The sequence below is a fragment of the Thalassophryne amazonica genome, chromosome 1 (genome assembly GCF_902500255.1).
Source record: "Thalassophryne amazonica chromosome 1, fThaAma1.1, whole genome shotgun sequence".
Lineage (NCBI taxonomy): Eukaryota > Metazoa > Chordata > Actinopteri > Batrachoidiformes > Batrachoididae > Thalassophryne > Thalassophryne amazonica.
The window spans coordinates 40,535,685-40,562,347 of record NC_047103.1 but is presented as its reverse complement, the minus strand read 5'-3'; the positions used below and the strand labels follow the sequence as shown (position 1 = coordinate 40,562,347).

General features: G+C 44.0%; 1 protein-coding gene across 1 annotated transcript in view; it reads left to right on the top strand.

Moving 5' to 3' along the window:
- The window catches only part of LOC117508771 (sodium/hydrogen exchanger 9-like), a 308,738-nt gene that overhangs the window by 103,241 nt on the left and 178,834 nt on the right, over positions 1-26,663 (top strand). The window contains exons 9-10 of the mRNA XM_034168606.1: positions 17,861-17,949; positions 21,185-21,298. Coding sequence (XP_034024497.1) covers positions 17,861-17,949; positions 21,185-21,298 — 203 coding nt within the window. The remainder of the gene's footprint in view (positions 1-17,860; positions 17,950-21,184; positions 21,299-26,663) is intronic.

Genomic DNA, 26,663 nt, shown 5'->3' with positions numbered 1-26,663 from the left:
TGACGGCAGCACACCTGCACTGAGTTTTACTAAGACATTTTTCTGCATTTTTTTTCTTTAAAACTTCTTTGGTAAAAGTAGCTATTAAAGTAATTACTAATCTAACTTGGTTACTTTCAGTAATTGAAAAGTAATTGTGGTAACATCGATCAACACACACTCATGAGATGTGTCATGGGTCACTGGACCTCTGTGCAGGTCAGCAGTTCAGGTCCCAGCCAGAGACCATATCTATACAACCCCAATTCCAATGAAGTTGGGACGTTGTGTAAAATGTAAATAAAAACAGAATACAATGATTTGCAAATCTTCTTCAACCTATATTCAATTGAATACACCACAAAGAAAACATATTTAAAGTTCAAACTGATAAACTTTATTGTTTTTGTGCAAATATTTGCTCATTTTGAAATGGATGCCTGCAACACATTTCAAAAAAGCTGGGACAGTGGTATGTTTACCAATGTGTTACATCACCTTTCCTTCTAACAACACTCAATAAGTGTTTGGTAACTGAGGACATTAATTGTTGAAGCTTTGTAGGTGGAATTCTTTCCTATTCTTGCTTGATGTACGACTTCAGTTGTTCAACAGTCCGGGGTCTCCATTGTCGTATTTTGCACTTCATAATGTGCCACACATTTCCAAAGGTCAGCAGATCTGGACTGCAGGTAGGCCAGTCTAGTACCCGCACTCTTTAACTACGAAGCCACACTGTTGTAACACGTGCAGAATGTGGCTTGGCATTGTCTTGCTGAAATAAGCAGGGACGTCCCTGAAAAAGACGTTGATTGGTTGGCAGCATGTGTTGCTCCAAAACCTGGATGTACCTTTCAGCATTGATGGTGTCATCACAGATGTGTAAGTTGCCCATGCCATGGGCACTAACACACACTCATACCATCACACATGCTGGCTTTTGAACTTTGCGCTGGATTCTGGATGGTCTTTTTCCTCTTTTCTCCGGAAGACACGACGTCCATGATTTCCAAAAACAATTTGAAATGTGGACTCATCAGACCATAGCACACTTCTCCACTTTGCATCTGTTCATTTCAAATGAGCTCAGGCCCAGAGAAGGCAATGGCATTTCTGGATGTTGTTGATGTATGGCTTTCGCTTTGCATGGTAGAGTTTTAACTTGCAGTTGTAGACATAGCGACGAACTGTGTTAACTGACAATGGTTTTCTGAAGTTTTCCTGTACCCACGGGGTAAGATTCTTTACACAATGATGTCAGTTCTTAATGCAGCGCCGCCTGAGGGATCGAAGGTCACGGGCATTCAGTGTTGGTTTTCGGCCTTGCGGCTTACGTGTTGAAAGTTCTCCAGATTCTCTGAATCTTATGATTATGTTATGGACTGTAGATGATGGAATCCCTAAATTCCTTGCAATTGAATGCTGAGAGAAACATTGCTCTTAAACTGTTGACTATTTTTTCACGCAGTTGTTCACAAAGTGGTGATCCTCGCCTCATCTTTGCCTCTGAATGGCTGAGCCTTTTGGAGATGCTCCTTTTATACCCAATCATGAGACTCACAATTCATGTCCTCAGTTCCCAAACACTTATTGAGTGTTGTTAGAAGGAAAGGTGATGTAACACAGTGGTAAACATACCACTGTCCCAGCTTTTTTGAAATGTGTTGCAGGCATCCATTTAAAAATGAGCAATTATTTGCACAAAAACAATGAAGTTTGTCAGTTTGAACCTTAAATATCTTGTCTTTGTGGTGTATTCAATTGAACACTGGTTTAAGAGGATTTGCTATCATTGTATTTTGTTTTTATTTACATTTTATACAACATCCCAACTTCATTGAACTGGGATTTTTGTGTGTGTGTGTGTGTGTGTGTGTGTGTGTGTGTGTGTGTGTGTGTGTGTGTGTGTGTGTGTGTGTGTGTGTGTGTGTGTGTGTGTATATATATATATATATATATATATATATATATATATACGTGGTCTGTCCATAAATTAACGGTCCTTTTTATTTTTTTAAAAACTATATGGATTTCATTCATATGTTTTTACGTCAGACATGCTTGAACCCTCGTGCGCATGCGTGAGTTTTTCCACGCCTGTCGGTGACGTCATTCGCCTGTGAGCACGCCTTGTGGAAGGAGTAGTCCCGCCCCCTCGTCGGATTTTCATTGTCTGGAAATGGCGGAATGAAAAGGACTTTTTTTCCATCAGAATTTTTTCAGAAGCTGTTAGAGACTGGCACCTGGAAACCATTCGAAAAAATTTATCTGGCTTTCAGTGAAAATTTTACGGGCTTCACAGAGAATAAGGACTTTAACTACAGCTTTAAGGACCCCTTCAAGGACCGTCGGTGCGCCGCGCTGCGAGCTGCAACGATGCGGCACAAACCACTGGATCATTTCTAAGCTGATGGCTCTGTGGATACGAGACCATCGTGTGCTCTCTGGTTATCACAAGACCTGGACATCAGCCATTTTCCAGCAGATTTCACTTTTAACAAGAGATTTTGTCATGGAAAGCCGCACGGAGGCTTCGCGCGTCACGACCGATTCGCTGATGAAGCGAGACAAAGGAACACCTCCGTTTCGGAGTGTTAGAGGACAAGTTGGGACATGTCTATCTCGGCTTTCAGTGCTTACCAGTCGAGTGGGTATAAAAGAACTTGTGGAGAGCTGGACATGTCCATGTCCTTTTCATTCCGCCATTTCGAGACAATGAAAATCCGACGAGGGGGCGGGACCACTCCTTCCACAAGGCGTGCTCACAGGCGAATGACGTCACCGACAGGCGTGGAAAAACTCACGCATGTGCACGAGGGTTCAAGCATGTCTGACGTAAAAACATATGAATGAAATCCATATAGTTTTTGAAAAAAATAAAAAGGTACGATACTTTATGGACAGACCTCGTGTGTGTGTGTGTGTGTGTGTATATATATATATATATATATATATATATATATATATATAAAATGTGTGTGTGTGTGTAGGATACTCACCAAACCCTCTGTGATGTCACCGATAGGTTTTCTGAAGAGTGCTTTTGAAGCTTCAATGGGGCGAGTCTGGATGTTGCCATCCTGGCAATGTTTAATTGTGCCTAACTTTCAATCAACCCATAAACGGGTAAAGAGGTAAAGTGTGAGCAAGACTGACATGATGTGAGCAGGACAAATGAAATCCAAATTGCAACGCCACGCCCCCCCCCTCCCCCCTGACTCAAATTCCCAAACAAGCAAAGTAGTGATGAACAGGTTAAGTTTAATGTGGATGTTTGTTTAACACGTATTTTTGTGGACTTGTGGTTTTGAATGAATAAATAATTTATTTCAGACATTCCACCAAAAGTGACCAGAATATCAAACTCAGCACATATACACCTATTCCTCAGTGTTAATACAAACACCACATCACATATACAGTGAGGAAAATAAGTATTTGACTCCCTGTCAGTTTTGCAGGTTTTCCCACCTACAAAGAATGGAGAGGTCTGTAATTTTTATCGTAGGTACACTTCAACTGTGAGAGACAGAATGTAAAAAAAAAAAAAAAAAAATCCAGAAAATCACATTGTATGATTTTAAATAATTAATTTGCATTTTATTGTATGAAATAAGTATTTGACCCTCCCCCAGAAAAACAGAGCTTAACTTGGTACAGAAACATTTGTCTGCCATTACAGAGGTCAGAGGTCAGACATTTCCTGTAGTTCTTGACCAAGTTTTCACTGCAACAAGGATTTTGGTCCACTCCATACAGATCTTCTCCAAATCAGTTTCAGTTCCCTCTGAAGATTTTCTATTGAGTTCAGGTCTGGAGACTGGCCAGACCACTCCAGGACCTTGAAATGCTTCTTACGGAGCCCCTCCTTAGTTGCCCTGGCTGTGTGTTTGGGGTCATTGTCATGCTGGAAGACCCAGCCATAACCCATCTTCAGTGTTCTTCCTGAGGGAAGGAGGTTGTTTGCCAAAATCTTGCAATACATGACCCCATCCATCCTCCCTTCAATACGGTGCAGTCATCCTGCCCCCTTTGCAGAAGAGCACCCCCAGAGTATGATGTTTCCACCTCCATGCTTCACGGTTGGGATGGTTTTCTTGGGGTTGTTCTCATCCTCTAAACATGGTAAGTGGAGTTGATTCCAAAAAGTTCTATTCCGGTCTCATCTGACCACATGACCTTCTCCCATGCCTCCTCTGGATCATCCAGATGGTCACTGGTGAACTTCAAATGGGCCTGGACATGTGCTGGCTTGAGCAGGGGGACCTTGCTGCCCTGCAGGATTTTAAACCATGACAGCATCATGTGTTACTAATGTAATCTTTGTGACTGTGGTCCCAGCTCTCTTCAGGTCATTGACCAGGTCCTCCTGTGTAGTTCTGAGCTTTCCCAGAATTATCCTTACCCCACAAAGTGAGATCTTGCATGGAATCCCAGACCGAGGGAGACTGACAGTCATCTTGTTTTTCTTCCACTTTCTAATAAATAGTCATAACAGTTGTTGTCTTCTACCAAGCTGCTTGCCTGTTGTCCTGTAGTCCATCCCAGCCTTGTGCAGGTCTACAGTTTTGTCCCTGGTGTCCTTAGACAGCTCTTTGGTCTTGGCTATGGTGGACAGGTTGGAGTGTGATTGATTGTGTGAACAGGTGTCTTTTATACAGGTAACAAGTTCAAACAGGTGCAATTAATACAGGTAAAGAGTGCAGAATAAGAGGGTTTCTTAAAGAAAAATTAACAGGTCTGTGAGAGCCAGAATTTTTGCTTGTTGGTAAGGGGTCAGATACTTATTTTATGCAATAAAATGTGCAAATTAATTATTTGTGATTTTCTGGATTTTTTTTTTGTTTTTTTTTTTAGATTCTGTTTCTCACAGTTGAAGTGTACCTACGATAAAAATTTTAGACCTCTCCATTCTTTGTAGGTGGGAAAACCTGCAAAACTGACAGGGGGTCAAATACTTATTCTCCCCACTGTATATGTATATGACTGCAACAAGAATGCAAATGAACTAATTTAATACAAGCATTCCCATCCATATACATCTGTCTACACTCATGCCACATAATTAGTGAATATGTCTAAAAAGGGGGTAGAAAAAAGTACAACTAATCTAATCCTACCTCTCCTCCATCATTTAGACCTAATAATGACATACTCATCCTGTTTCCAGTTAGTTGTGATTTTGCAAAGCCAGCATTCATCTAGTGCAGGGGTGGGCAATGAGGGCCAAGACAGTGCTGGTTTTCCTTGCAACCAATCTTTATCTTTCATTTGAAGTGGCAGTTGGCCCTAAATTTGAGCAGTTTCGGGATTGGGTATCCCTTTTTTGATTTTTCACTTAACTGATTAATTGGATCCCAAACCTTGACTAGTTTGTCATCAGCTAATTCGGTTTCATTAACTGTGTAGGTTCATCATGTATTTCACTTTTTTCTTCCCCCGTCTGCATATATAGTAATGGTATATGCCACACTGGCAGAACCACTTATATACATAAATACACATATATGCATTTTGTTTTTGCAAGACAGATAGCATGTAGTGCATGAGTGAACGTGGTGTGCGTCATGTACTTCCTGACCGTTAATGCACAATCATGCATTAGTGTTGTTTATCCTGGCCTGTTTATATCACAGGACTTACACTCAGCGATGTTGTAGAGCTCACTCTGGCTCGGCTCTTGTGTATTATGGAGGAGGAAAATACTTATAATGAAATAGCTTGACCTTTGTTTCTCAGACCAGGTGTGCTGTTGGTATAGTACACCACTCATAATGCTGTCTGGTGTGGGAGGTGAATTCAAGGGCAGTGATTCTATCTCTTACAGGGGCTTGGATATTGTTAGTACAGATCCAAAGTACAGGGTTTTTTCCTGTGGTAAATTATCAGCATGGTGGATTTGTGATTAGCACTGTTGCCTCACAGCAAGAAGGTCATGGGATTGATTCCCACCTGTGGCCTTTCTGTGTGGAGTTTCCATGTTTTCCCCATGTTTGTGTGGGTTCCCTCCAGGTGCTCTGGCTTCCTCCCACATCCAAAGACATGCAGGTTAGGTGAATTGGAAACTTTTATTGTCCAGGTCTCCCTTGTGAAAGAGATCTTGATCCCAGTGGCACTAACCTGGTTAAATAAAGGTTATATCAGGTCTCACCATATCTTCTAGCCTATGATTTTATTGAAGTACATATGTGACAAGCAACAGTTGTCTCCAGTGGCCACAAGGACCCTGTGATGAGCAACAAAACTTTACAGATAGCTTGATAACCTTGTCTGTGTTGATTCTTTGTACCACATTAATAGATGTATTTATCAGAACCCAAAATGTCAGTGCTAATTCGGTCGTAATTTTCCTGAGTTATGGAAACTTTGTAATATCACAGCTGTGTCAAAATTTTTAATTTTAATTTTAATTTTTAATTATCCTTTATAAAATAAATAAATTATATCTCCATAAACCAAAATACTTTCATCTCCGGGAACCATCACTTTATCGTGGTGGAGAGGTTTATGTGCCGCTATGTACCTGAGAGCTGTGTTGTCTGGAGCCTTTGTGCTCCTGGTAGGGTCTCCCATGGCAAATTGCTCTCAGGTGAGAGGCTTGAGAAACAGTGGTTCACAAGACACCATGACAAAACAAGGCAGAGAAAATGTGACCCAGCCCAGAGGAAGCCCAGGGACCCCATCTGGATCAGGCCTGACAGGGTTTTTCTCTATATTGTCAATATATGTATTATCAAATATTAATGTCTTCACTTTGATGTACTCTCTGTAATCATGTCTTTGATTCTGTTCTCTATTTTTCATATATACGTATATGCATGTGTGAAAGTTCATGTACCATTATTCCTTTAAATAACTACTTACTGTCAAAAGCAATCATATACGCTGAATGGTTCAAGTGATCATTAAGACTGTCAAACAGTGAGCAGATGATCTTTGACCATTCAATGTGCAGATTGTTTTTCTAGAATGTCAGACTGGTTGGCTAGGGTCATGTTTGGCTAATCGCAGATGTGTACTTTTGATTAATGGTTCAGCCTTGAAGAAGAGCATTGTAACTGGAACACGGTTCAAGGGCTGGACATTGTTATGGAAAGCTTAGGAGACTGAGGGCTCAAAAGCCATAACAGTTTTCATATCAATGTAAGACCAGACTTTGTGTCTTTCCATTGTTTTGTTATGTTGTCACTCCTATATGCTGTATGTAACGATATTCAATAAAAGGAGAGGCAAATGGGCGGGACCTTTAGGACGGACGATAGTTCTTTCTGAAGGAGCTTCTCGTTTGTCCTCTCCTGTACAGGACAAAGAAATTCAGTGTCTCTCGCGTGATCATTTCTGTGTGTGTAAACTGAGTAGTTGATCTGTTCAGGTCCAACTCTAAACAACTCTGACAAGGCCTTTATGTGGCTGGGCTTGCCATGGAGCCCAGTCAGGCACAGCACGAAAAGGCAACGTGGACCTTCCATCTCCACCCTGTGGGCTCACCACTTGCAGGGGGGACTGCTGGTGTTGGGTGCGCTGTCCCATGGGTGGCAGTGAAAGTGGAGGGCCTCAGTGAGCCAGACCCAGGCAGCAGGGGCTAGCTGTGGGAGTGTGGAACGTCACCTCACTGTGGGGTAAGGAGCCAGAGCTTGTGCGGGAGGTGGAGCGATACCACTTATATCTGGTGGGCCTCACCTCCATGCACAGCCTCGGATCCGGAACCACTCTCCTTGATAGGTGTTGGACCTTATTCTTCTCTGGAGTTGCCCAGGGTGTGAGGCGCTGGGCGCGTGTGGGGATACTTACGAGTCCCCGGCTGAGCGCCGCTACATTGGGGGGACTCCATTGTTCTGCTGGGGGACTTCAACACACATGTGGGCAATGACAGAGACACCTGGAGAGGTGTGATTGGGAGGAACGGCCTCCCTGATCTAAACACGAATGGTCATTTGTTATTGGATTTTTGTTCTAGTTACAGACTGTCCATAACAAACACCATGTTCGAACGTAAGGATGCTCATAAGTGTACATGGTACCAGAGCACCCTAGGCCGAGGATCGATGATCGATTTTGTGATCATATCATCTGAGCTGAGACCGCATGTTCAGGACACTCGGGTGAAGAGGGCAGAGCTGTCAGCTGATCACCATCTGGTGGTGAGTTGGATCAGAGAATGGGGGAGGACTTTGGACAGAACTGGTAAGCCCAAACGGATAGTGCGGGTGAACTGGGAATGTCTGGAGGACCAACAGATCTTCAACTTACACCTCTGGCAAAGCTTTTCTAGCATCCCTGTAGAGGTTGGAGACATTGAGCCAGCATGGGCAATGTTCAAAGCTTCCATTGCTGAAGCTGCAGTGGGAAACTGTTGCCTGGAAGTGCCTCAAGGGGTGGCAACCCTCGAACACCGTGAAAGCCATCCGACTGAAGGAGTCCTTCAGTTGAAGTTGCAAGGAGGTACCGACTGGCCCGAAGTGCAGCAACCTCTGCTGTGGAGGAGGCAAAGCAGCGGGTGTGGGAGGAGTTCGGAGGAACCATGGAGAAGGACTTTCGGTTGGCACCAAGGTGCTTCTGGCAGTAAAGTCTACTCCAGGGTGCTGGAAAGGAGGGTTTGGCTGATAGTCGAACCTGTAATTGAAGAGGAACAATGCGGGTTCCATCCTGGTCACGGAACAACCGACCAGCTCTTCACTCTCACAAGGATCCTGGGTGGTGCCTGGGCGTATGCCCATCCAGTCTACATGTGTTTTGTGGACTTGGAGAAGGCTTATGATCGGGTACCCCGGGAGATACTGTGGGAGGTACTGCAGGAGTATAGAGTGAGGGGGTCCCTTCTTGGGGCCATCCAATCTCTGTCTGTACTCACAAAGCGAGGGCTGTGTTTGGGTGCTCAGCAGTAAGTCGGACTCCTTTCCGGTGGGGGTTGGCCTCCGCCAGGGCTGCGCCTTGTCACCAATCCTGTTTGTGATATTCATGGACAGGATATTGAAGTGTCGTCAGGGGGAGGAAGATTTCCAGTTTGGTGGGCTCATTGTCTCATGACTGCTTTTTACAGATGATGTAGTCCTGTTGGCTTCATCGGCCGGTGGCCTCCAACACTCACTGGATCAGTTTACAGCATTGCAAGGAGCCAGCTGAGATGGTTTGGGCATCTGGTAAGGATGCCTCCTGGATGGACGTGCCTGGAACACCTCCCTAGGGAGGTGACCCCAGGGAAAACCCAGGACTAGGTGGAGAGATTATATCCCCACCTAGGCCTGGGAATGCCTCAGGACTCCCCAGTCAGAGGTGGTCAGTGTGGCCTATGAAAGGGAAGTCTGGGGTCCCCTACTAGAGCTGTTTTCCCACGACCTGATCCCGGATAAGTGGTTGAAGATGAGTGATGAATGAGTGTAAACCAAAATAAATTATGTCATTGGCATTCTTGGTACAAACCTGGACTAAATTGAATCTGAGGAGTATTACTCAAAGTATTTCCTTTTTCAGGACTTTAATGGTCCTTTTGGGGTAAAGCAGTGCCTCATCCCAAAGAACCTAATGAGCAATTGGAGTCCTCCTTGGTGCCCTTTGGTAATTGTACCACTCTCTGTCTCTATTAATTGATGGAGTTTGGTGAGTGGGTGCTTAATGACCCTCAGGCTCACAGGGAACCCTAACATCATTAATCTTATGCCCCTCACAACTACTCATTATGTGATGTGTCTGATCTTTTGCCAAGTACTCGGTGTAACCGTTTTTGATGTGGACAGTGGAAGATGTGTCTGTCAGTGTTATGTAAACCAAGAAGGTGCTCTTTGCCCTCAACCAAGTGGATTCATTCTGAATCCACTTGGTTGAATTGTGAAGAGAAGCTACTGAAGTTAGTTTGTACTATTGCAGATCACCGTCCTTGAACAAAAGTGGCGAGAGTAATAGACCAGCTTCACTTAGTGACTTGAACCTGTTAACAGTTTTAACCCCGAACATAGTGTTGTGTGCATCTGTGGATTTTATTTCTTTATTTTTGGGTCCCAAAATGGAGTAAATTCAATTTTTTTTCCCCTCAAAATTCTACTTACAACACCCCATAATGACAGCATTAAAATGTTTTTTACTTTAATTTTTATAAATTTATTAAAAATAAAAAAAATAACAAATCACACGCACATAAATATTCACGCTCTTTGCTCAATATTTTGTTGATGCACCTTTGGCAGCAATTACAGCCTCAAGTCTTCTTGAATTTGATGCCACAAGCTTGGTGCACCTATCTCTGGGCAGTTTTACCCATTCTTTATTGCAGTATCTCTCAAACTCCATCAGGTTGGCTGGGGAGCATTGGTGCACAGCCATTTTCATTTCTCTCCAGAGATGTTGAAGCGGATTCAGATCTGGGCTCTGGCTGGGCCACTCAAGAACATTCACAGAGTTGTTCTGAAGCCACTCCTTTGATATCTTGGCTGTGTGCTTAGGGTTATTGTCCTGCTGAAAGGTCATCCTTCGCCACAGTCTGAGGTCAAGAGCGCTCTGGAGCAGGTTTTCATCCAGGATGTCTCTGTGCATTGCTGCCTTCATTTTTCCTTCAATCCTGACTCGTCTCCCAGTTTCTGCCACTGAAAAACACCCCCACAGCATGATGCTGCCACCATCATGCTTCACTCTAGGAATGGTGCCTGGTTTCCTCCAAACGTGATACCTGGCATTCACGCCAAAGACTTCAACCTTTGTCTCATCAGACCAGAGAATTTTGTTTCTCATGGTCTGAGAGTCCTTCAGGTGCCATTTGGCAAACTCCAGATGAGCTTTCATGTGCCTTTTACTAAAGAGTGGCTTCTGTCTTGCCACTCTACCATACAGGCCTGATTGTTGGATTGCTGTAGAGATGGTTGTCCTTCTGGAAGGTTCTCCTCTCCGCAGAGGAATGCTGGAGCTCTGACAGAGTGACCATCGAGTTCTTGGTCACCTCTCTGACTAAGAACCTTCTTCCCTAATCACTCACTTTAGACTAGCGGCCAGCTCTAGGAGGTGTCCTGGTGGATCCAAACATCTTCCATTTACAGATTATAGAAGCCACTGTGCTAATTTGGACCTTCAAAGCAGCAGAAATGTTTATGTACTCTTCCCCAGATTTGTGCCTTGAGACAATCCTGTCTTGGAGGTCTGTAGACAATTCCTTTGACTTCATGCTTGGTTTGCTCTCTGACATGCACTGTCAGGTGTGGGACCTTATATGTAGACATGTGTGTCCCTTTCCAAATCATGTCCAGTCAACTGAATTTACCCCAGGTGAACCCTGATGAAACTGTAGAAACATCTCAAGGATGATCAATGGAAACAGGATGCACCTGAGCTCAATTCTGAGCTTCATGTCAAAGGCTGTGAATTCTTATGTACATGTGGTTCCTTCGTTTTTATTTTTAATAAATTTGAAAAAAAAAAAAACTTTTTCATTGTCATTATGGGGTATTATGTGTAGAATTTTCAGGGAAAAAAATTTCATTCATTTTGGAATGAGGCTGTAACATAACAAAATGTAGAAAAAGTGAAGCGCTGTGAATACTTTCCAGATGCACTGTAGGTTAAAAGTGAAGGTCACAGACCAAGGTCAAAATCCAAATCTTGTGCCTTTTCTAGTTCTTCATATGTATTACTGCCAGTTCTGTCCTCCGATTAATACCACCCATTAAATAATGTCCCATTTATTTATCCTCTATCATTCTCTCTCAGAACTGTGAAAGAAGACATGTTACATTGAATTTGTGCACCAAAGCAAGAATATACTGTAAGGCAGCAATGCACCTTTCATCAAATGCATTTCAAATTCTGCCTCTCTGCTGCAGCCAGCCTTCTCTTCACCAGCAGGGGCCTCTAATCACTTCCTCCACCCTCTTTCTTCATTTTTGTTCCACGCCCCACCATGTTTTGCTTCTCAGTTGTTTCCTTTTGTTAATCTCTGTTCTGCTGCATCTGCCACGATCTATTGAAATGATGTCATTACTTCTTATTTTTGACCAAAGCTCCAAGTCTTGGAAATAGAAATGAGACTATTCTCTGGTCAGAAACATGAGGATGCTTGAATTGGGCTGGACAGCAGATTTTGATTAAGCTGTTTGTACAGCTGCACAGAGTGGAAGAGGGACATTACTGGGTTGGGTTGCTCTCATCTGATGCCCCCCCCCCCCACACACACACACAAAAATAGAAAATGCACAAAAAAAAACATACTGTGTATTAGGTGTCATGAGGTCTGAACGTTCGTAATTTATTTGCTATTAACTAGAGGAGCTTTCTTGACATTTCAGATGCTCATCTGTTCACATACTGCTTCCCGCTGTCACCGTGTAGATCATTCCCTTGTTAACTACACACCCTGTTTTGCTTTCCACTGGTTTTCTGCTGGATTGTTTTTTTTTAACTTAAGCCCCACTCATACAGAAACTCCTTGGGGCTTTGAAGCATGTGTAGCACTTGCCACTATCCACCAGAAATATCTCAGACGCCACATGGGTTCCAGCGTCGCAGACTGAACGGCTCCCCTAAAAATTGGTTCCGCCTTGCCTTCACTACACATGCATCATTTGGGACCACAGCATCACATCTGAGTTTGACTCTCTTCACCCAAAGCGATCAAATGGATTAATGTGATTATTAACCATCAGATGACAAGGTAAAACCTCTTAAATCATTCTAAAGTCAGTTTTAAGGAGAATGAGGCCGTTTTAAGCAGAAACAAAGCGATAATAGCCTCATTTTGCTACTAACGCACCGAAATAACATAGGCACAGCTGCACGTCAAGTGTCTGCCGTGCTGCTGCTGCGCTCTGATCGGTTCACTGTTTTTATTATGAAATAAGGCTGAATTTATGTGGAAATGATTGTTGTACAAAAGCTTCAGATATCAGTCGCTGAGATAGAAGATGACTGGAGTGCAGTTTTAAGCAGAAACAAGGTGATAATCTGTGAATCGCAGCTGACTCTGCTGAGTTCCAAAACAATGCATGCGCAGTGAAGGCAGGGCAGACCGATTTTTAGGGGGGACCCTTCATTCGGCGACACTGACACTCACCAGTTTGCAGCGAGTGTTTTGATCATATTCAAAATACTCACCGCTCAACTTAACTCATTCCACAACTGACCGTTATATGCCACTTACACATCACCCTGTATGATGAGCTGGAAAGCACCAGGTTGTTCAGAAACTTTAAATCCATGACTAAACGTTTCTGAACAACCTGGTGCTTTCCAGCCTATCAATCCTTATTGGGTATTTATTTTTTATTACACAGTGAGTCCTGCTCGGTCTGGTGGACCCATTGCATTTTGAGGCTTTTCTTTCTTTCTTTCTTTCTTTTTTTTTTGTTAAAATACTCAGCAGATGTTTACTTCATCCCAATTGCCAGTAATATAAACATGACATATGTTAACTTTGTTCCTTTTACCTTTGTTAAATCACATTCTTGAATAGAAATGCAACTCGTTTTTGTTTATTTTTTAAGTAAAATGTAAGAAAATAAGGAAATGCTTCATAAAACAGGCACAACTGGAAAATAATTAACATGTCCAAATTAAGCAAGTTGTTCCAAAACTATAGTGTATTATTGATTTGAATTTCATTAGAAATTTAATTTACTCAGGTCAGTTTACACATCTGTCTGAACAACACATTAACTCCATTGAACTCAGTCATTTTCATAACAGACTATAGAGCGCATGAGGGCCGTGTGTGTGTGTGTGTGTGTGTGTGTTGCATATTTAGTCCTTGCACTGGGTGCATGTATATTGTGTGTGTGTGTTTTGTTTTGTTTTTTTTGTCCACCTTGGGTCCACATACTTCACAGACTAGTCCTGGCTGTTGAAGAGCTGGTCCTGAGGCTCTTTCACACTTCGGACCTGGCTGATGCTCATCCTCCTCTACAAACTCAATGTCAGACTCTGAATTTTTAGAAATGTGATTCTCACATTCTTAAACTTCTTCCTCTGCATAAACATCAAAACCCTCTGTCTCTAGAAAACATAGCAATGAACAATCGTTCTGGCAAGGGTCAAATATCCTTACTCTATAATATACTGGTGACAAATCATAAAGACTCTGCTGAACACAGGGAAATTCAATGGGCAACTGACTTGAAAATAGATCTCTCAGAGGAGGATTGGAGAGAGGTGTGCTCAAAGGCTCAACTCCTAACAGTAAATACCCACCTTAGACTGATTCAATATAATTGGATTATGAGAACTTATATTACTCCAGATAAACTGAATAAGATGAATCCAAATATTCCTGATATCTGTGTTAAATGCAATGTTGAGAAGGGCACCTTACTTCACTGCCTATGGGACTGTCCTGAGATATGAAATTTCTGGAATGAAGTTCTAAAATGCATTTCTCAGATGACCCGGAATCCAGTACCCGACTGTCCTGCACTTTGTATTCTTAATTTATAGTTTTATAGTTTGGTTGTTATATGCCTTGTTCAGTGTATTAAAATACTGTTTTTGTCGTTGTTAAAACTCAATAAACATATGTTTCTGAAAAAAAACACTGTCTCTTCCAGTATCAACTGTAAGCCATCCTGAACAGAGAATCACTTTGCCATCTTGATCAGTTGTGGTGTGGAACCATGCTGACAGAGCTGTTTATAGTGTCAGATCCCCAAGATTGGGGACAGAGGGTGAAATGTGTGGGAAAGTGGGTGCAGTCCCCGCACAATGTTGCAAACGTGTAGGAACAGTGGGTGCTCACACCAAGGGCCTGTTCACCTGCTTTGCCTCACTCTGCTCCGCTCCACTACACTACCAGGGGTAGGCAACCTGTTCCAGAAAGAGCCATGAGGGTGCAGGTTTTCTTTGCAGCCACTGACTCCACCAGGTGATTTTACTGATTAATATCACTTTGAGCAGATGGAATCAGTTAATCACTGAATGAAATCACCTGGTGCAGTGGGTGGTTACAAAGAAAACCTGCACCCTCTTGGCCCTTTCTGGAATCAGTTTGACACCTATCACAGACATGCCTTCGGTGTGAGAGGGGCTTTAAGTTTAAACTCTGAAGCCGTCTTATTTGGGTTGCCTGGTTTGTTCATTTTGCTCAACCCTTTTTCTGTACCTGAACTGATTGTTCTCACATTGCCAATTATTGTCTCAGTCTCCGCTTTAATTAAAATAACTATTTTACCTACATTTACAGTCAGGTGCGTACGTATTTGGACAGTGACACTGATTCTGGTATTTTGTGTCTGAGAACGGGTGTGGGAGCCTTTCCAGTAGCTCTGATTATCTCGTGTCTTTTTCATTTCACTTCACTTTTTTTCCCTTGGTTACATTTTGTTTGGTTGGTTTTTATTTAATACGCATTGCGAAGATCCTTTTTCTATCCTATGGATACTGTTACTATTCAACCGAAACATGGCAGTTGCATCTTTGTTTATACAAGAAATCAACTGCTCGCACTGCAGGCAGGGAGTCATGCCAACAAGTTTCATCCAACACTGTAGGAGCTGTTGTGACACCACTGTGGAAGCAGAGCTGGTGCTAGGCACCTGATGAATCGGTGGAGGTTCAAACCAGCTATTCCTTTGTGTGTGATGGGGAATGGGAATTCTGCCCTGGTGAAGTTAAGTGTAGAGGCAGTGCAGCTTGCTGTGCTTCATGGAAACTTGGCTAACCAGCAACATTCCGGACTACAGTCTGGAGCTACCTGGCTCTTCAATGGTGAGGGCAGACAGAAACCCAAAGTTAAGTGGCAAACATAAAGGTGGGGGTCTCGTACTTTTAATTAACATCAAGTAGTGCAAACCAGGATGTGTGAATGTAAAGGAGACTATCTGTTGCCCAGACATTGAAATGTTAGTGGTGAGTCTCCATCTATAATACATGCCCAGAGAGTTCTCGCACTCTGCGGCACTAAAAGCTGAAAGTGGTATATCAGTCGCCGACAGTGTGCCAACTCAATACTAAAAGCTAGTGGTTAGCTGTAACTTCCGCTAATTTTTTTAGATGTTTATCGGTTTAGTGTTAAAAAAGTTAACTTTTCAGTTAGTGGATTAGTGATTATTGAAGCTAACTTTTCGGTTAGCTGTGCCCACCACTGGGTCCATTTGTCTGGTGTGTGCAGTTCTACAAAAACTGAAGAATCTTGAGGGAAGCCACAGAGACACCCAGATAACTCTGAAGGAGTTACAAGCTTCTGTGACTGATTGGGGAAACAGCATAGTGTAAATTTTGCCTGTTGCATCCAACTTCATGGGGAGAAGGATTTTCATACAAGAAAACTGATGAACTCAAGGCTTGATTCTCCCATGTGGATTCATTCTGTTTCTGTGTGTTTGCCAGATTGGCAGGATTTCGTTGGAGTCTCATTTAAGGCTTGTATACTTTATTTGAAGCACTGACTGCAGACTTTACTTAAAAATATATTTTTGACTGAGACAGAAAGAACTGTACTCAACCACGCACAGAGTGGTTGGTAAATTCCAATGTTTGTTTTGGTTTAAAAAATGGTGGTTGACCAATATAGTTGTGATGTTGGTGGAATCTGTGGATACTCCGATTGCACCACTTGGGAAACTGAGGAACCAATTGGAGTCTCTGGGTTTGCTATTGTACTGTATCAAGACTAACATCCAGGCTTTCAATAATTTATGAGACTCGGCCAATGGAGGTGTATTTGCTTGTGTTGAAAATACTGAACATATCTTTGCAATGACGTTCATGTCTCTGGGCTATAGGCCTATTGGTGCAGTGGGAGCTTATAGAGTCTTGAGGTCTCTTGACAGAGGTGTTTGGTAATGCAAATATCTTTGTAAGAGTCTTCCTGTCTAAGGCATTGACTGGATGTCTTTGGTCACTTGCTGTCTTTGGAGGTTGTTTGGGTGTTGCTGAAATGACTTCAAACAACCAACCTAGGGAGACTAAGATGACTAGATGAATATTGATTACATTGTGAGGGAATGTCAGCTACAATATTTTAGCCATGAGTTGCATTTCTCTGTGCTTTAATCAGCATGAAGTTTTCTGTGTTGAAAATCCCAGTACCTGGAGAAGGCCAAAGGAACACCCATGTTTCATATGGCTGTGGCAGATAGATGATGGGAATGGACCATTTGTCTGCCTGGGTGGTTGCCATCTGGGATCTAACATGGTTGTGCAACAGCAGGAGCACATGCTCCCGGACTTGACCTTTTATAACATGTTCTCCTGCATTGGAAGAACCTCATATGGTGTATTCTCTGTTCTGAATGGAATCCACAGCACATATACAGTAAACTTACAGCTAGTGTTGTAGTACTCAAGTCCATTCTTGGTCTTGAGACCACCATTTCACTTACTCTGTCTTGTCGTGCAGTTGAAATCATTATACACACTGATTAAAAATTAGAATAACAAAGTTAAATGAATTGACATTACATTGAGTGGTTCTATATTTGAAAGGAGATCCCACAATGCAACGCTCTCTTCAGTCTGTTGGTTCTGCTGAGCACCAAGAATGAGCAAACAATCCACTGTCGTTAAAGTTGGCTGCGTTAATCACATAAACTTCATTTGAGCATTAATTTCAAAAAGCAGCTTTAGTGCAGAATGCAGGTTCTGTAAGTTCAGACTTGTATTTTTAGCTCCCTGTCTCAACTCAGAGTCTGTCTTGACTTGTTTTCGTCCACTCCAAAATCCAAAAGTCTTAATCTTGACTCACACTTGACCCTTTAAAGGTCCTGGGTGAGACTCCCAGGTGGTCTTGTCCCATCTTTACTTACAGCGTTATTATACAGATACTGTATGAGTGTTTTTATCAAATACCAATGCATACTTGTCCATTTGTTGATGCCTATATTTAGAAATCTTTGTAATTATATTTCTTTCAAATCTCTTTTGAAATTAATCTCTCTTTTTTGTACTTCTCATATATCTTCTGTATCTTTTTCAGGTATTGTCGCTGTACTGTTTTGTGGATTGAGTCAGGCAAGGTACACAATTCATAATTTATCCTCCGAGGGGAAGACAAGGACTAAGCAGGTAAAACATTCGGTAGGATGGCTGAATCCAGTTTTACTGCTGTTATCAAGGACTTTTTCAGATTGCTCACATTTTTTGAATCCAGTTTTACTGCTGTTATCAAGGACTTTGTCAGATTGCTCACATTTTTTTTTCCATTTTGATGCCAATGTTTGTGTCTCGTCTGTATGCATACAGTCATTATTTGCCATTAGTGCTCTGGTTAGCCCATGTGCGTCTGTGTGGGAGGTCAGTCTCCAGTTCTGTGCCTGAAAGCCGAGTACAGATGGAGGCTAGCTCACTGCCGCAGCAGCAAACTTAACAGAGGAGAAAATAAATCAGAAGTACACATATACTCATTAATGCATTTATTATTCATTATGGTTGCCACTGTGCAGTTACAGAAAACCTTTTTAACAGACTATGCAGCACAGCTAAAGTAGAATGGCTATGCAGCAGTCAGTGTATGTGTGTGGCCCAATGCGTTTGCTTGGCAGAATGCCTTTATCTACTTTTTTATGATTTATAAATGCAGCTGCAACTCAAATGAGCAGACAGGAATTCAGCATACTCAGACACTAGTTGAAGAGGTATGAGAATATATATTTTTCTCAGTAGGATCTCGTCCTTGTGATTCAAGGCTATTAAAGGAGAAAGTTTTACAGCAGGCCCTTAGATCAACACTATTTTAAGTGTAGCTAAATTATTAAGTTGATATAACAGATATGACTCTGGTGTATATTTTTTTTTTAATACACGGCGTGCCTGAGTTCAGTGATTAGCGTTCTACACTGATGGAGTATAAATGCCATATGAATTCTCTCATGTGGCCTGGAACATGGCAGAAACTATTGGACTAACTGGGAATTTTGGCTGGTACACTTCAAGGGCAAATTTACATTTTTCATTGTAGGCTCTATTTTTTGGTGTTTTGAGGATAATCTTTTCACTTGTGACAAAATGAATTAATTCACACATTATTGATTTAGAAAGCAGACAGCGCCATGTGCTAACTGGCTTATTAATGTTGTTGGACCAGGAAATGCAATGAGGAAAATAAGAATTTGAACACCCTGTGATTTTGCAAGTTTTCCCACTTAGAAATCATGTAGGGGTCTGAAATTTTCATCTTAGGTGCATGTCCACTGTGAGAGACACAATCTAAAAAAAAAAAAAAAAATCCAGAAATCACAATGTATGATTTTTAATAATTTATTTGTATGTTACTGCTGCAAATAAGTATTTGAACACCTGTGAAAATCAGTGTTAATATTTGGTACAGTAGTCTTTGTTTGCAAATACAGAGGTCAAACGTTTCCTGTAGTTTTTCACCAGGTTTGCACACACTGCAGCAGGGATTTTGGTCCATTCCTCCATACAGATCTTCTCTAGATCTTTCAGGTTTGGAGTTTCATCTCCCTCCAAAGATTTTCTATTGAGTTCAGGTCTGGAGACTGGCCAGGCCACTCCAGGACCTTGAAATGCTTCTTATGGAGCCCCTCCTTAGTTGCCCTGGCTGTGTGTTTGGGGTCATTGTCATGCTGGAAGACACAGCCATGACCCCTCTTCAGTGCTCTTACTGAGGGAAGGAGGTTGTTTGCCAAAATCTCGCAATACATGACCCCATCCATCCTCCCTTCAATACGGTGCAGTCGTCCTGTCCCCTTTGCAGAAGAGCACCCCCAGAGTATGATGTTTCCACCCCCATGCTTCATGGTTGGGATGGTTTTCTTGGGGTTGTTCTCATCCTCTAAACATGGTAAGTGGAGTTGATTCCAAAAAGCTCTATTCTGGTCTCATCTGACCACATGACCTTCTCCCATGCCTCCTCTGGATCATCCAGATGGTCACTGGTGACCTTCAAATGGGCCTGGACATGTGCTGGCTTGAGCAGGGGGACCTTGCAGCATCATGTGTTACTAATGTAATCTTTGTGACTGTGGTCCCAGCTCTCTTCAGGTCATTGACCAGGTCCTCCTGTGTAGTTCTGAGCTTTCTCAGAATCATCCTTACCCCACAAAGTGAGATCTTGCATGGAATCCCAGACGGAGGGAGACTGACAGTCATCTTGTGTTTCTTCCACTTTCTAATAAATAATTATGACAGTTGTTGTCTTCTACCAAGCTGCTTGCCTGTTGTCCTGTAGTCCATCCCAGCTTTGTGCAGGTCTACAGTTTTGCAGTGTGCCACACATTCACTAAAAATGGTGAAGGATTTAACAAACAGAATTTTCAGTTTTCATATTGCCTTTTTTAACAAATGAAAAAAAATACATATTTACAAATACAGATTTATTTGTAAAACCCACCACATGTTTCAGTAACTGTGTGTTATACCGACCAACAAACCACTGACGTGAGGAAACTATTTTTCCTTTGATGCATTGCGGCATATGTGTCTAAACACTAAAACCTTCAAAATTAGTGCATTTCTTTAAAACTAAAACACAGCTAATATTTTCACTTTGTAAAATGACAGACGTGATGTTGATTTCAATAATTTGTCCAGAATTAGTTTGTTTAAAAATATAACCATAAGTCAAAACTGTCTGCCTGTGCTATACTCCAGTGAAATGAACGGCAGGTCTGTATGGTGTGAAGACAAATGATCTTTTTTTCCCATCCCGCTTCCTTGTTCTTTTCTGCCTGCAGAGGATAGAGCTCTACCATACATGGCTGTCTGTCTGCTGCAAACATGTAACAGACACTAAAACTAAAGGCACTAAAACCTTTGATTTCAGTCTTTACAAATGTTTTTAACTGTTAAGCTTTATTCACTATGCCCGTAAAAATATGTTAGTGGTCTAAAAGTTATCGGAACTAAATTTATCGGACGTTAATTAGTCTGCTGATGGTTTTCAAAGTTACCTGGAAAGCTAATCCGCTAATGAAAACGTTAGCTTCGATAATCAGCGGTTAGCGGATTAGCGGAACTGTGCCCACAACTGACTTTGGAATTAATCCGAGGATTGCGTGCCTGCAGAACCGTGGGGGGGCAATCTGTACGTATTGGCTATGATCCATTACACCGTTAGATAACAGTGACAAAAATGTGCAGTAATAAAAGCAACTCCATTGTATCTGTAGGCGTGTGCAGTTCAGAGAGAGTTGCATCAATGGATTTGTTGTGTGTGTACTAATGTAACACCGTTTACCCATTTCAGACACAATCCAGACAAACCCTCCACCCTGAACCTCTCCCCATCTCAAATGACCTTCTGTCTCATGATCCGCTCAATCCCTTTTATAATTTACAGCTCTTTGAAATCTTCAACTTCCTGGGGGAGGTATTCATCTTCAGCTACATGGGATATGTGTTGTTGACATTTCCTCATCACGCCTTCAAAGCCCTCTTCATATCTGCAGCATTTGTATCCTTTTGTGGGATGTGACAGAGGGTCTTCACTTCCTCCTGTGCAGCCTTTGGATTGTGCCGAGGCTGCTGACTTCATCTGTACTTTTCTCTTTTGTCTGTGTGATAATTCTGATCTGCACAGTCACCCACCACTTGTTTGAACAGAATGTGTTTGTGTCTCACCTCGCTGCAGTGCAGTGATTTTCCCAAGTCTGTAAAAGGGGAGGAAAAAAGCTAGGTTTGCTCAGTGAGTTCTGGGCCCAGCATTCAGCCCGTCATCCATGATCACCATCTCTGCAGATTAAGATGGTGCAGTGCACCATTTCTCTGAGGAGTGCCTGAGAAACACAAATTTAAATAAGACTTTAATTATTGTTGGCACTGCTTGTTTTCTCTTCTCTAGCAAAGCTCTACAGAATAAAGATGTCTGGTTGTTTAAAATGAGCATGCAGTACTTAAATTTGTACTGCATCAAGGGCACCGTATCCCTGCTGAGGTCGAAGATTAAATCTTATTAGTCCTAGAAATTTTAATGAAACGGGTCCCTGCTGTTGCGGATGGTATGGCTGTTTTGCCAAATGAACAACTCACTCAAATGCAGTAAAGTATATAAAATACCCATGGGTACTTTTGTAATTGCTCATAACTGGCCTGATGGAACCAGTTTGGCATCATATCTCTTACTTTTACTGTAGCTATGGTGTAGTTGGCCAGGAACGGCAAGAGGCAGTTTTGCAAAACATCAAGAGTAAATGTTAGACTTTGGTACAAGTGTTTCGGAAGGAAAGAGCTGTAATGGGCCTTTCACATTGAACGCTTCAGCGCAACGTGTCAAAGCTTACCAACGTGCCGTGACGTCAGACGCTTTGCTTCGGAAGGGGCAAGGGAGGCGGAGATTGCTACGTCACACTCTGGCTGTTACCACAACCTAAAAAAAGTTCAGCGATCACCATCTTGAATCTGCGCTGCCTGAACCACAAAAAAGCTTTAAAAAAACAGCAGTAGAACGATTTTCCCATCACCCTGCTGGGAGAAGCTTTTTTCAGATACTTTTCAGAGTGACACCGACTGAGGGAAGACTGACGACTTGGTGGGATATCGATCGAACCGCGACAGCGCCCAACCCGCACATAGAAGCCGGCCTTCAGGCATCATTCCTGGGCAGACCGAGGGAGGCAGCCGGGGGGATGGAGCAAACCCACTCAGTCCGAAATCTCCCACTTTTTGGATATATGCGAAGTCCCAGTTTGCCCAATGGAGTTTAGATCTGCAGCTTTATGGAGGTGAGAATAATATAAAAATAAAATGTGACGTTTACTGAACTGCTGTGAAGGTTTAATGATTGGCTAACGTTAGCTTACCCTTTTAGTACAGTTGATCTGAGTGAGCGCTTTAATTTGTAAATGGTTCCGTCTTTTTTATTTTTACCAAATAAAGCTACAGCTTTTTTCGGAGACTACAAAAGCTCAACTTCAAATAACTTTTTTTTCCGGCCGGGTTTTTTTTTTCTTTTTTTATATATAAACTGTTTAGTGTTTCTTTATATTTTAAGACATATTTTTATTTGTCCCAATCAGGAACATTTGCTGTGCAGACAACCTGAACACAGAAGAGACCTTCATCTGGTCCCAAGAATCCAGCATAACATCACCTGCTTCTAAATAAAAGGCTCTTCAACAGCAAATATTTTATTATTTTTTAAAAAGCTGTTTCATTTTATATGTTAACAATAAATGAATGAATCATTTAAAATGTCCACAAAATCAAAGTCAAAAGACATTTGCACAGGTAGAAGCTCTCCACTTATTGTGCTCAAATTCATATTTTAGAAATGACTCTGTCCTGATAATAGCATTAAAGGCAATTGCATATTTTGATGTAACTACAAGTTGAAATGTCTGTATATAAAAAAAAAATTCATCATGAGGATTATGTCACAGAAATCCTACTTTACAATCACCCTGCAGTCATTGTTAGATCATTTCCTGTTGCATTTATAATAAACATTTGTATTTATTTACAGGGTCTGTTTTTTCTGCTTGAAATGACATGTAAATAATCTACCAGACTTAAAAAAAAATGTACAAGTTTCCATGTTATTTTATTTGTCTAAAAATAAATGCCCAAGGTTCCTTATGTTGAACAAGAAATGATCTAATATGAAATAACAGGTGGTTTTAAATTACAGATGAAAGGTTTCTAAAGAACCATCCATCCATCCATCCATTTTCTTCCGCTTTATCCGGAGTCGGGTCGCGGGTGCAGCAGCTCAAGCAAAGCCGCCCAGACCTCCCGATCCACACACACACCTCCTCCAGCTCCTCTGGGGGAACCCCAAGGCGTTCCCAAGCCAGCCAAGAGATGTAGTCCCTCCAGCGTGTCCTGGGTCTTCCCCGGGGCCTCCTCCCAGTGGGACGTGCCCGGAACACCTCTCCAGCGAGGTGTCCAGGGGGCATCCGGAAAAGATGCCCGAGCCACCTCAACTGACTCCTTTCGACGTGGAGGAGCAGCGGCTCGACTCCGAGCTCCTCTCGAGTGACCGAGCTCCTCACCCTATCTCTAAGGGAGCGCCCAGCCACCCTGCGGAGGAAACTCATCTCGGCCGCTTGTACTCGCGATCTCGTTCTTTCGGTCATGAGCCAAATCTCATGACCATAGGTGAGGATCGGAACGTAGATCGATCGGTTAATCGAGAGCTTTGCCCCCCTACTCAGCTCTCTCTTCACCACGACGGTCCGATACAGCGACCGCATCACTGCAGATGCTGCACCGATCCGTCTATCGATCTCACGCTCCATCCGTCCCTCACTCGTGAACAAGACCCCAAGATACTTAAACTCCTCCACTTGAGGCAAAGACGCTCCACTGACCTGAAGAGGGCAAAGCACCTTTTTCCGGTCGAGAACCATGGCCTCGGATTTGGAGGTGCTGACTTTCATCCCGGACGCTTCACACTCGGCTGCAAACCGCCCCAGTGCACGCTGAAGGTCCTGATTTGACGAAGCCAACAGAACCACATCGTCCGCAAACAGCAGAGACGAGATTCTGTGGTTCCCAAACCAGACCCCCTCTACACCCTGGCTGCGCCTAGAAATTCTGTCCATAAAAATAATGAACAGAACCGGTGACAAAGGGCAGCCCTGGCGGAGGCCAACGTGCACTGGAAACAGGTTTGACTTACTACCGGCAATGCAAACCAAGCTCCTGCTGCGGTCGTACAGGGACCGGATAGCCTTTAGCAAAGGACCCCGGACCCCGTACTCCCGGAGCACTCCCCACAGGGTGCCCCGAGGGACACGGTCGAATGCCTTCTCCAGATCCACAAAACACATGTGGACTGGTTGGGCAAACTCCCATGAACCCTCGAGCACCCGATGGAGCGTGTAGAGCTGGTCCAGTGTGCCGCGACCAGGACGAAAACCACACTGCTCCTCCTGAATCCGAGGTTCGACCATCGGTCGAATTCTTCTCTCCAGTACTCTGGAATAGACCTTACCGGGGAGGCTGAGGAGTGTGATCCCCCTATAGTTGGAACACACCCTCCGGTCCCGCTTCTTAAACAGAGGGACCACCACCCCAGTCTGCCAATCCAGAGGCACTGTCCCCGATCGCCATGTGATGTTGCAGAGGCGTGTCAGCCAAGACAGCCCCACAACATCTAGAGACTTAAGGTACTCAGGACAGATTTCATCCACCCCAGGAGCCTTGCCACCGAGGAGCTTTCTAACAACCTCGGTGACTTCGGCCTGGGTAATGGATGAGTCTGCCTCAGAGTCCCCAGTCTCTGCTTCCTCTTCGGAAGACGTGACGATGGGATTGAGGAGATCCTCGAAGTACTCCTTCCACCGCCCGACAACATCCCCAGTCAGGGTCAACAGCTCCCCACCCGCACCGTAAACAGTGCTGGTGGAGAGCTGCTTCCGCCTCCTGAGGCGTCGGACGGTTTGCCAGAATCTCTTCGAGGCTGACCAATAGTCCTCCTCCATAGCCTCCCCGAACTCCTCCCAGACCCGAGTTTTTGCCTCTGCGACCGCATGGGCTGCGGCACGCTTGGCCTGCCAGTACCTGTCAGCTGCCTCTGGGGTCCCACCTACCAACAAAGATAAGTAGGACTCCTTCTTCAGCTTGATGGCATCCCTTACTTCCGGTGTCCACCACCGGGTTCGGGGATTGCCGCCACGACAGGCACCAGAGACCTTGCGACCACAGCTACGAGCAGCCGCATCGACAGTGGAGGTGGAAAACATGGTCTACTCGGACTCCATGTCTCCAACCTCCCCCGGGATCTGGGAGAAGCTCTCCCGGAGGTGGGAGTTGAAGACCTTGCTGACAGAGGGTTCCGCCAGTCGTTCCCAGCAGACCCTCACAATACGTTTGGGCCTGCCAGGTCTTACCGGCTTCCTACCCTTCCAGCGGATCCAACTTACCACCAGGTGGTGATCAATCGACAGCTCTGCCCCTCTCTTCACTCGAGTGTCCGAGACACGTGGCCAAAGGTCAGATGATACGACTACAAAGTCGATCATCGACCTCCAGCTCAGGGTGTCCTGGTGCCACGTACACTTATGGACACCCTTGTGCTTGAACATGGTGTTCGTGATGGACAAACTGTGACTAGCACAGAAGTCCAACAACTGAACACCACTCGGGTTCAGATCGGGGAGGCCGTGCTTCCCGATCACCCCCCTCCAGGTCTCACTGTCGCCGCCCACGTGGGCATTGAAATCCCCCAGGAGAACAATGGAGTCCCCAGTCGGAGCGCTATCTAGTACCCCTCCCAGGGATTCCAGGAAGGTCGAGTACTCTGCACTGCTGCTCAGCCCGTAGGCCGAGACAACGGTGAGAGACCTGTCCCCGACCCGAAGGCGTAGGGACGCGACCCTCTCGTTCACCGGAGTGAACTCCAACACTTGGCGACTGAGCTGGGGAGCAATAAGCAATGTGACCCCAGCTCTCCGCCTCTCCCCGTGGGTGACGCCAGAAAAATGAAGCGTCCAGCCCCTCTCCAGGAGTTGGGTACCAGAGCCCAAGCTGTGCGTGGAGGTGAGCCCGACTATCTCTAGTCGGTATCTCTCAACCTCCCGCACAAGCTCAGGCTCCTTCCCCCCTAGCGAGGTGACATTCCACGTCCCAACAGCCAGGGGCTGTGAGCATGGACCGGGCAGCCGGGCCACCCGCCCTTGACCGCCACCCAATCCTTTCTGCACCCGACCCCCATGGCCCCCTCTGCAGGTGGTGAACCCACAGGAGGGTGGGCCCACGTCACTCTTTCGGGCTGAGCCCGGCCGGGCCCCATGGGCTAAGGCCCAACCACCAGGCACTCGCGCGCGAGCCCCAACCCCAGGCCTGGCTCCAGGGTGGAACCCCGGCTCCGCCATACC